Genomic DNA, 12,330 nt, shown 5'->3' with positions numbered 1-12,330 from the left:
ATTCCTTAGACTAAACAGCCGGCTCTCTGCCCGGCTGTCATTTCTTTAGGTGCATCCAGTAGTATGACATCCTCCTTGGCAATTAGCAATTTCCTCCCCACCTTGGAAACGAGCAATTCCCTCCCCCAATGGGCATTACGTTGTGGTCTAAAGTGTAATACCACGCACAATTTTGTGATGCCACGCCTCCATCCCATGAGGCCACGCCCCATTCTCGCCGCGCGGCTACACCGCGCAAAGGTCCCCCTTGCTTGTGAGTTTGGATATGGGAACAGCCATTACCATATTTCTACATTCACCTATTGGGGTTTTATAAATGGGTTATTGAAAGTATCCTGTCATATTGTGTTGTAGTGTGGTTCCGTAATAGCACAAAAAAAATCTTAATAAATTGGAGTGGGTGATACACACTGCAGCGGCCATTATTGGCTGCGAGGTGTCTTTTATTGAGGATATATTTTTTAGTAATTGTCGTCGAAAAAGAGATAGCATTGTGCAAGATTGCCATCATCCCTATAATTATATATTTTCTTTTTTACCTTCAAAGAAACGGCTAAGGTGCAATAAGTCAAGGACATCGCGTATGAAAAATTGTTTATTCCCAGTGGCAATTATCGATTTTAATCAAAATTGTTAATTTGTGCTTCTCTGTGACTCAGAATGTAATTTTGTTGTTTTACAATTTTTATGTTGTGTCACACTGACAATAAACTATTATCTTATCTTATTTATTATACTAAAATACACTGGGCAGTGGACATCACAACACAAAACATATATAAAAAAAAATACACAAAATTTAAAAAAAAAAACGAATTTGATTAGTTAAAAGAACAAGAATTATGTTAATCGTAAGCTTATTAGTGAACTGATAGGGTTAATCCTATATGGTTAGTAAAGTTAATCCAGTCTAGTTAATAGTAATGGATTTATTGGATCCAAAGGAGGTTAGTTCAACTTTGGTTTGATGTTTGGTAGAATTCCCATGAAATATGTCCTCTTATAAGGAATAGAGGCCAGTGCTCTCTATCCTCTTGTCTGGCCAGACAGAATTTTTTTTTTTTTAGAATAAAAATAAAACGGGAGAATTCTCCGGGTACCTGCTGTGTGGTTATTCACCCCAATTTAGATAGATTTTTGTAGCCCTTACTGGTGGTGCAGACTCTGGAACTCAGGGCTGTTCTGTGGAGCTGTGGTAGTGGTACCTTGGGTCAGCGACTCACTGAGGAGTGTGAAGCTGTGGTGGTAATACCCCGGATCAGCCACTTAGTGGGGGGGGGGTGATAATATCAGCAGGTAGACAGGAGGGATCCCGTGTGATCACCAGAAAGATGGACGCTCAACAAAATCAAATTGTGGTATAACGCGTTTCTCCGCCTCCCTTGGGTCTCAGCGGCGTCTTCAGATAGTGAGTATATACAATTATACACGTACCTCCCAACTGTCCCGCTTTCCGCAGGATCATCCGTTTTTTTCGCACAGTATCTATTCAACAGCAAAAACAGGGGCGTGGCCTCACAAGAGCCATGCCCACTTTTTGCTAGGCCATGCCCCCAAAATTCCGGGCGCATCTACTGTGCGCACGAGCGTCCCTCCTCAAAGTTGGGAGGTATGTATACATACAATGCAATGTATCAAGCCAGCTCAAAAACTGGCGATTATTTCCTGCTAGTCTGGATTCTGTGAGTTCTCTATGGTACTATTAGAGAATGAGGTCATAGTTACATAGTATTTAAGGCTGAATAAAGACTCCCGTCCATCTAGTTCAACCTTGGTGTTAGCGAGTATGATCAATTAGCTTCCTCCCTTGTTATACGTAGTGTATTCTGATATCTTTAAAGACAGATTATGACTATTGCTTGTACCCCTGGATGTTTTTAACCAATAGATGTTTGTCCAACCTTATTTTAAACATATTTATTGGGTCTGCCGACACCACCTCACCAGGAAGAGAGTTTCATAGTTTGTCTGCCACACCTAAAGGACGACTTGTCCTAAGGACAAGTCGGACCCAATTCTCCGGCGAGCCACCCGTCAGCTTCCCGGGAGGCTCAGATCAGTGGCGTAACTATCAATTTTGCTCCCTCCTGCCAAAAAGTTTGTGGTGACCCCCCCCCCTCCCTTCCCCAGGCTCCTCTCCAAAAATGTTTCACCACCGTGTGATGTGATGATGTTACGTGCATAACGGAGAAGGTGAAGCAGGAGAGAGGAAGAGAGACCAGCAGACACTGCTGCTTCCCTTGGCTCCGACGCACCCGCCCATCCTGTACACAGTAGCCAATAGCCGGCTCTGTGTACAGTCAATTGAATCAGTGGGGGGATTTGTCGTCTCTGCCATGGCAGCACCCGCGCTGCAGTTGACTTGCCTCCGGTGCTCAGCCAGTGGGCAGCGGCAGGCAGCAGCATGTCAGTGAGTCGAGCGGGTGCTGGCACCCACACAGACCCTGCTGCTGCTTGCTCCCCCAAGCGGCTGCTGGGGCTGCCTTACAGTAGTTACGCCACTGGCTCAGATACAATTTGACACTTGATGTGCCATTTTTTACATGTGATAAATCGCATGCAATTTATCACATGTAAACAGGGGAGCTGATGGGTGGTGAGGAGCAGTGGGGCAGGCGGCAGGTGCAGTGGCGGTGAGGAAAAGTGGGGCAGACAGCAGGTGCAGCGGGGGAGATCAGTGCAGCGGGCGGGCAGCAGAAGTGGGGGGGCTTTTGGTCAGGCAGTGTATACGAGCTTGCGAAGCAGCGAACCATCCTGAATCAGGCCCTATATTTAGAGACAAATAATATGATTTTCCCAGTGCAGCGCTCTTCATTTCAAATACACTGTAACGGTCAGTGGAAAAAAACTTCAGCAGGGGATACAGCCAAAGAACATTAGAACATTGGTATAATATATTCTGTGCCATTTTTATTGTGTACATCTGAGACAATACTTACAGGAAGATATATGTATACCACGATATGAGATGAAGAGACTTGGTTGTACAATACAAAGTATACCGCCATCAGGATGCAGACACAGCCCGAGCTGATCAACATAGCCTACAGACAGAGACAAATAATTATCTTCAGTGTTGCCTACATGTTGTATCGTATATACAATTACACACGTACCTCCCAACTGTCCCGCTTTCCGCAGGATCATCTGGTTTTTTCGCACAGCATCTATTCATGCCCCCTTAACAGCAAAAATAGGTGTGTGGTCTCACAAGAGCCATGCCCACTTTTCGCTAGGCCATGCCCCCAAAATTTTGGGCGCATCTACTGCGCGCACGAGCGTCCCTCCTCATCCCTCCTCAAAGTTGGGAGGTATGTATACATACAATGCAATGTATCAAGCCAGCTCAGAAACTGGCGATTATTTCCTGCTAGTCTGGATTCTGTGAGTTCTCTATGGTACTATTAGAGAATGAGGTCATAGTTACATAGTTACATAGTATTTAAGGCTGAATAAAGACTCCCGTCCATCTAGTTCAACCTTGCTGTTAGCGAGTATGATCGATTAGCTTCCTCCCTTGTTATACGTAGTGTATTCTGATATATTTAAAGACAGATTATGACTATTGCTTGTACCCCTGGATGTTTTTAACCAATAGATGTTTGTCCAACCTTATATTAAAAATATTTATTGTGTCTGCCGACACCACCTCACCAGGAAGAGAGTTCCATAGTTTGTCTGCCCTTACTGTAAAAAATGCCACGCCTAAAGGACGACTTGTCCTAAGGACAAGTCGAACCCAATTCTCCCGCAAGCCGCCCCCGGCAGCTTCCCGGGAGGCTCAGATACAATTTGACAGTTGAGGAAAATAGGGGGTGATACACCACAATATAGCGCTACCCTTGTTGGGACACCACTGTGACGGAAGAAAAAATAAATAAATACTTCCCCTTCCTTTAAGTTCGGGTATATTTCTTTCTATTTCTGATAGAGTGGTTCTGTCCGATAGACTCCAAATATGTTTTCCAGATGTATATATGGAAATGGAGAGAAAACAAACAAAAGGCCACTGGTTTTGTATCTGGCGTTATATCTCTTTCTTTTTTTGAAATATTATGTTTGTGAGGCTTGAAATCAATGCATACCTCACTTACATAATATCAGATGTAGTCAATCACATAAAGGTATCTTTACATTCATTGGGTGGCGTACCCGTACTCACGATGTAATGGCGATGTAGACACGTATCAAGGTATCTTTTTCCCAGAATCTTGTGCCAAAAAATGTATTTATTGATGTAAGTACAATACAGAATAAAAGGTAAAAATGAAGCTGGAGCGTGGCAGGTTCTTAAGGTGGCTGGCAATGTAAACAGTGATGCTCGATCCGGACAAGACAAAAAACTGGTCTATATGCCAGACACTCTATAGTTCCTACCTCCGGTCCACAACAATAGGATGGATAAAAAAGTGGTTACAAGCTCCTAGACCAACATGTTTCGGGACTCCACGTCCCTTTTTCAAGGTGGGAGCTTGAACCACACTATACTGGTTTAAATACCCTCCCCCAGAGGGACTTCCTGTTATCGGAGGTGTCACTTCCGGTGATCTCCGTGACATAAAATAAACTTATATGTTTAACATACTTGACATATAAATAGGGTGTACACTCTGTTAATATAACGCTGTATTATTTAAAAGTTATTTTCGGGAAGACGCCTTGTTGCAGCGTTTCAAAGTTCTCCTTTTCTGAATTTCCGGAAGTCATCTTCCGTCTATGGAACGCACGGCTTGCGTTCCAGCGGCCGGATGTTGTAGACGCAATCTTTTACAATTTCCGGATTTGACGGTCTTCTGAAATTACGGAAGTCCTCCTCTTTCTTTGGAACGCATCGCTTGCGTTTCAATAGCCGGACATGGAGAGTCAGTACCATTCTATTTCACTAAGGTGCATTTCTGGTTGTCATGGGAACGCGTGTATGAATTTCAGTTTTCTTCTGTTTAGAGCTTCCTCCTTTGTATTGCGTTTTATTCTTATGGGCAATATCTATTGAATTTGGTACTCCTGGTTCTATTATACCTTTAGTGAATGGATATAAACAAGTGTAAATATGCAAGTATAACAATTGCAGGTATAAACAGTAAAATTCAGATATATATATAAAATAATAAAATTCAGACATATATATATATGCAAGTTAAAAAATCATGTGAAAGGATGTCTAAAAGGTTTTTGTGGGGATTAAAAACTTGTGGAAAATAATTAAAAGAAGGTAAGAGAGACATAAACTAGAAGGGAGCAGTTTTTGCCTGGAGGGTGACCGTGTTACAGGAACCATTTAAGTTCAAAGTCCTGGTTCAGGCCTTTCGGATTCAAGGTTTTCAAAGTATGAATTAACTTCATCTCCGCTTTAGCTAGATTTGTCTCCACATTGTGGTCTTTCCATGTGGAGGTGATTTTTTTAATGCCTACAAATCGTTTAAGATGTTTTGTGGAGCATGAATGTATATTCTTAAAATGGTTGGAGAGGTGATGGGTTTGTAGACCTCGTTTAATATTTCTTAGGTGTTCGGCTACGCGGGTTTTAAGGGGTCTGGTGGTGCGACCTATATAGAAAAGGCCACAGGAGCATTCTATGGCGTAAACTATATTTGAGGTTTGACATGTTATGAAATCCTCTATTTTAACATTTGTCCCATTAATGCAGATGGTGGTTGTTTTTGATTCCGTGCTTGGTATCCATTTGCACCCTTGGCATAAGCTGCATCGATGGAACCCTCGTGTTCTAATCATTGTCTGTCCTTCAGGTAGTGTGCTTCTCACCAAAAGATCTTCAAATTTTTTTGATTTTCGATATATAAATTTAGGTTTGGGTGGTAACACTTCTCTTAAGATGGGATCCCTCTGTAGAATATGCCAGTTTTTCTTGAATATACTTTCCAGCTTTTTATGATTTTTGTCAAACCTTGATATAAATGCAAATTGGAAATTATTCTGTTGTTGTTGTTGTAGATTTAGTTCTTTATTTTCTCCTCCGACTTTCTTGGCTTCTATAAGCGTGGTACGGTCATGCTCTGATACGTTTTTTATAGTATTCTCCAGCTTCATTTTTACCTTTTATTCTGTATTGTACTTACATCAATAAATACATTTTTTGGCACAAGATTCTGGGAAAAAGATACCTTGATACGTGTCTACATCGCCATTACATCGTGAGTACGGGTACACCAACCAATGAATGTAAAGATACCTTTATGTGATTGACTACATCTGATATTATGTAAGTGAGGTATGCATTGATTTCAAGCCTCACAAACATAATATTTCAAAAAAAGAAAGAGATATAACGCCAGATACAAAACCAGTGGCCTTTTGTTTGTTTTCTCTCCATTTCCATATATACATCTGGAAAACATATTTGGAGTCTATCGGACAGAACCACTCTATCAGAAATAGAAAGAAATATACCCGAACTTAAAGGAAGGGGAAGTATTTATTTATTTTTTCTTCCGTCACAGTGGTGTCCCAACAAGGGTAGCGCTATATTGTGGTGTATCACCCCCTATTTTCCTCCACGTCTATACTTTGGGCCTTTAAGGTTAGACCCAGCCGATACATCACCAGCTGCAACCTTTGTGAGCGCCTGAGAAAAAACCCCGAACCACAAAATCCTACAATTTGACGGTTGATGGGCCATATATGTGCAATTTATCACATATAAAACCGGGGAGGTGAAGGGCGGTGAGGAGCAGTGGGGCAGGCGGCAGGTGCAGTGGTGGTGAGGAAAAGTGGGGCGGACAGTGGGTGCAGCGGTGGAGATCAGTGCAGTGGGTGGGCAGCACCGGCTATTAGAAGTGACAAATTACCTTCCTGGCAGCCACTGATTAGCTGAGAGAGCTCTCTCTCAGCCAATCAGAGGTTGGCCAGTCATTTGACACATTATTTTAAAATTCTAATAGCCGCCACTGCCTGATGTCAGATACTGTTGTAAATGCTGCAAGTCCGGCCTCCTGATCCGGTCTTATGGGCATTGGACCGCACATTGGATCAAATTTCACACAAATGCGATTTTGGGGAAATTTCACCCGATTTATCAGCCCAAAGTGCCGAAATCGGGTGAAATCGGCCCAAAATCGCATAGTGTATGGGCACCATAAGGCATCATAGGACAGAGGGGGTTATTCTGGTTCACTAACAAAGGCACAATCACTCTCTAATGGACAAAACCATATTCACTGCAGGTGGGGCTGATGTAACATGTGCAGAGAGAGTTAGATTTGGGTGGGGTTTGTACTTCAAACTGTGCTCTATATTGCAGTGTAAAAATAAAGCAGCCAGTATTTACCCTGCACAGAAACAATAAAACACCCAAATCTAACTCTCTCTGCACATGTTACATCAGCCCCACCTGCAGTGCACATGGTTTTGTCCATTAGAGAGTGATTGTGCCTTTGCAAGTGAACCAGAATAACCCCCAGAATCTATATATAAAAGCCTGACTATTGCTCAGCTTTTTGGGGTGAAGTACTGACAATGACCACTAGAGGTCACTTGACGGACTAAATAAGTTAAAGCAAATGATCTGTTTCAAACTTGCTGGATATAGGGCTATCCAGCGACGTAACTATAGCACCGCAGCCCCCGCCACCGCGGGGGGGGCGCTGTGCATGTGGGGGCGCCGGGGGCTGCGGTGATATAGTTAAACCCCCCTCCCCAATCCCCCGCAGACTTACCTATCTCTCTGGTCCCAGCGGCTCCGTTCATCTGCTGAGGACCACCACAAAATGGCTGCCCCCATATATAGCACACTGTTCTCTGAAACTGTCTGCTGTATGGGGGCGGCCATTTTGTGGTGGTCCTCAGCAGAAGAACGGAGCCGCCGGGACCAGCGCGATAGGTAAGGCTGTGGGGGATTGAGGGGGGTTTGCATGGGCGGCGGCGGCGGGGGGGTAGGGGTGCTTGGCGGGGCGGCGGGGGGCGCCCAAAACATAGCTACGCCACTGGGGCTATCGCCATATCCCAATGGCGATAGCCCATAGAAACCTATGGGGGATGCGGCCAGCAGCGCTGCAGGGGGGATTCGCAGCAGGGATCGGAGATTCCTGCTGCGGTCCCCCTTAATAGTTTGCCCATGCTACTTAATATTTGCCGTTAACCCCCGGGGATTTAACCGCAAATATTACTTGATAAATAGGCCCCATAGAGAGAGGGAGCTGGGAAGACAGAGATTGAAGGTAGGTGCAGATAGAGAAAAAGGGTGATATTTAATGGGATGAGATTTTTTATTTTTGGTGATATTTTTGCCAAAAATGGCCGTTTTCACTATTTTTCCCGAAATTGCATACTTAATGATATGCGAATTGCGGCAAAAATCATGCATTTTGCTGCGAAATCGCACATTTTGAAGTTGTGATTTTTAGTAATGCCTGAACTCGCATCCAGATGTTTTCCCATTATAAAGTATACAAATCGCATATTTGATGAGATGCAAATTCGTGAAAATGTGTCTAAAAATCGCCACACATGCAGACCAGGATCTGACAGGCGAATTTGCCAGAACCATGCACAGATCATTGAGATATGTACATGGTTCTGGGCCAGATGTATCAAGCTTCAAAAAGTGATAACATGTAGAGTGATAAACAACCAGCCAATCAGCTCCTACCTGCCATGTCACTGACTGGGTTTGAAAAATGACAGGTAGCAGCTGATTGGCTGATTGTTTATCACTCTCCAATTTACCACTTTTGAAGCTTGATACATCTGGCCCTCTGTCTTAAAAAATGTGTAAAAGTAAAAAAATATATATATGGCGTGGGGTCCCCCGCTCCTGAGCATAACCAGCCCTGTACTCTTGGACCGGTCCTGGTTCCAAAATTAGGGAGGACAAAAAATCTGGGGCTCCTCCATATTCTGAAGCCAGCACCGCGCTCCAACAGCCCGCGGTGTCATGCCACAGCCGGGGGACACTTTTTACATAAGGTCCCCTGGCCATACCATGAGCACCGTGGCGGGTCAGCCTTGGTCGGGGTACCTGGGGGAGTGGGGACCGCCCCAATAAAGGGGTCCCCCCTCAGGCTTCACCCATCCAGGGCTGAATCCCGCGGCTGTCACCGGCGTCCATGGGCCTTGGACGCCGGCCTGGGTTAAATCATTCATACATAACATTGCTTTATACAGGTGAACTACAAGTTCCAGCAGGCCTCCCCCTCCCAGCATGTGGGGCATTAATGGGCCCGCTGGGACTTGTAGTCCACCTGTAAAAAGAATGTTAAAATAAAAAACACATACAGAGAAAAGTCCAACTTTATTACATACACAAACACACCTCACTTTTACACCAACATACTGTACTTACCGAACCAGGGTCCAGCGCTGACTCCCTCCTTCACAGCCAGCTCACCCCACACTGACAGTGGGGTGAGCCGGCTTCCTCTGTCGCTGCTAACAGCTTTATAGTGTCCCAGTGCTATAGAAGCTATGAGCGTGGTTGGCTCTATGCGTCTCCATGGAGATGCTTTCAGCCAATCAGGGCTGAGCTATATATCTCCATGGAGACACATAGAGCCAACCACGCTAATAGCCTCTAGAGCACTGGGACATAAACGTCAACCAAATGTACCACACGCATGCCATATAAATCATGTGTTATACATAGCCTCTTGCATGCATGTTAAGTGATGAGGCCTAATGGGAGCACCATAGCTTCAGAGCAGACGTTCCCATAATTCCAGCCCACATCATACCACTGCCACAGAGTTCAGGTGAACACGTGACTCATTGGATTTATGGTAATGAACTCGTCGCTGTACAGTTTCCAGAAGTCGTGGTGCTCAAAGTCTAATGTCAATAAAAATTGTCATGGCACCTATAGAAATTGTTCTGGCCAGTGGTGGCACTTGTCGACACAGACACTGTCGACCTAGTGACTGGATCCCCAATAAGACATCTATTGCTTTTCTCCTGGTATCCGGATGATAGGTCAACACGGTCTAGATAGACAGGCAATATGTTGACACCAAAAGGTTGACATGCAGTGGTTGACATGATTTTTTCATGGTTTTTTTTTTACATTTTGGAATTTTTCATACTTTAACACCCATATGTACTATGTTAGTGGACGGAAAAGTGTGCCGAGCGCAGCGGTGGAGGAGCGAGTCACCAGGCCTGAAGCCTAGTGAGCCATGCGAGGATACGTGCCACAATTGAGGTGTCGACACTGGCACCAAAAAACGTGAAAAACTGAAGTCGATCATTTATGTGTCGAACATTTATATTTTGCGTGTGTCAACATTTGGCCAATGTCAGCCTTTTGCATGTCGACCTTTTGGTGTTGACCGCCTATCTAGACACTGTCGAGCCTTTATTCCAGATCCTTATCTCTTCTCCTTACCTACATCATGCCACCTGTGAATGCGACAGGATTGTGTTATGCCTCTGTACTAATGTTGGGTTATACTAATGGCCGTCATCTAGGACTCTTACTGGGCCTTCTGGTCCAGACATAAATATTTTGGACGTTAACGATTTCTCAACCAATAAGCATAGTCCGTATCACTATCATGATGTAAGGAGTAGGAGCGGCCCGAGTAAACTTTGGCTTTTACCAGGCATGTGCAAACTGTGGCCCACCAGCTGTTGTGAAACTACACATCCCAGCATGCCTTGCCATAGTTTTTGCATTTCTTAATAGGAAAACTGGGGCAAGACATGATGGGACTTGAAGTTTCACAACAGCTGGAGGGCCATCGTTTGGACATGCCTGGCTTATACAGACTGACCAATGGCGGCTACCACCATGAGTCGTGGCTGATGGGCATGATGGGGATTCCATGCTGCTGCAAAATCGAAACAAGTATGACTTCTAAACGAAGACACTTACCCCGAGCCACAGAGCGTCCCCATGGCTATGAACAGTCCCACAGGTCGGCTTGGTCTCCGTAAGAGATTTTGCCTTGATCGAGAGCGTCCGGATCTTGTCCAGCAGACAATCCACGGCAGAAGGCTGATTAATGCTGATGTTGATCACGGTTCCACCCGTAGTCTTGTTGGAGACTTTCCCATTTTCAATGTTTATTGTGCTGATCTGGACCATTTTGTGCAACTTGAGATAACGGGGAAAATAGCAGAGTTAAGGGAAAAGTTATATATTAATAACGAATCTATACAATATTGCAGAAAAAAGATTTTTCAAGACTAGCGCCAAATGTAGTTAAATAAATAACAAGCAGCTGGTAGAAAATCCTCAGAGACCATCAACCTCTGAAAGAATAGACACAGGATACACAAAGGGCTTTTGGATAATCCCAGCGCTCTAAATTGATTGCAGGTGATCTATCAAACTGCACCCTTAGGGAACCAAACATATAGGTTCACCCACGAGTGCACATAAAAGTTTCTAAGGGCGACCTCTAGAAACTCATGTGGGCAGGAACTTACTTTAAAGTTCTCACCCGCATTCACATCAAGGTATCTTTTAGTTTAAAATCGCACGGTCGGTATAATGTGGCAGAAACGATATAACTTACTTTGGGTTTCTCACCCACGTGCACATAACGTTATCTTTAACAGGTCCACTCCAATGGTAAGTAAAAACGGAATTAATTGGACATCCATGAATGGAACAAACATCAAGGTAAAAACATAACACTGAGGAGGCAGCGGTCCGGCTCAAAAGTCTATGTGATGGCGCTGGCTGGTAGCGCTGCAGACGCGACGAGCTAGGCAACTCACAAAGACAGAGATGGTGTGCGCCGCTGGTCTCCTCCCACGAATTAGAGATGGGTCGTTCGCGAACTAACCGGATCTTTTGAACGGATCCCACCCAAGAACGAATGAGCCCCTGATCCCAAAAAGGTGATCCGTTTCAGTTTACAATGCATTTTCCTGATCTCAGTGCTGCCACCTGTGGCAGCTGAGATGTACTACCTCTGTAGACTAAGTACAGTGCTGTGACTACAAGTGATAGAAAGATTAGCTGCTGCTGCCAGGGATGGCCATCGGTGCGGACGCCATCGATGGTTATCATCGATGGCGATTCTGCACCCAGCCATCAATCAGTGTTTTTACTCGTTCATGTATATTCCCCCTTTTTTTTTTAAAGCGAGTCGAGGATCTGCCTAAAAGATAAGTATCTTTTTACCGAGAGATCCGCCAGATCCCGGCTCAGCTTAATGATCCGTTTTGCCCATCTCTGCCACGAATCCTGAGCTCCGGCTGAGTGAACGGACGTGCAGTTACGGCTGGACGTCAACGCGTTTCGGATAAACGATCCTTTCTCAAGACGTGCCGTACTGATCTCCTAGCACTGCTTATAAAGCCCAGCATAAGTGTCATGTGACTCTAGGTGGCCACTCAGCGGACCTAAAACCCGGCTCCATATTTATAGTA

The 12,330-nt window shown here is 44.6% G+C and overlaps 1 protein-coding gene across 1 annotated transcript in view; it reads right to left on the bottom strand.

Moving 5' to 3' along the window:
• The window catches only part of LOC146009583 (uncharacterized), a 68,039-nt gene extending 57,004 nt beyond the window's left edge, over positions 1–11,035 (bottom strand). The window contains exon 1 of the mRNA XM_083150029.1: positions 10,823–11,035. Within this exon, the coding sequence (XP_083006155.1) occupies positions 10,823–11,035 (213 nt within the window). The remainder of the gene's footprint in view (positions 1–10,822) is intronic.
• Between the last annotated feature and the right edge of the window lie 1,295 nt (positions 11,036–12,330).

This window comes from Crinia signifera, chromosome 6 (assembly GCF_055691185.1).
Source record: "Crinia signifera chromosome 6, ASM5569118v1, whole genome shotgun sequence".
NCBI lineage: Eukaryota > Metazoa > Chordata > Amphibia > Anura > Myobatrachidae > Crinia > Crinia signifera.
The sequence above is the reverse complement of the archived record's forward strand: the minus strand, read 5'-3'. Positions and strand labels throughout refer to the sequence as shown.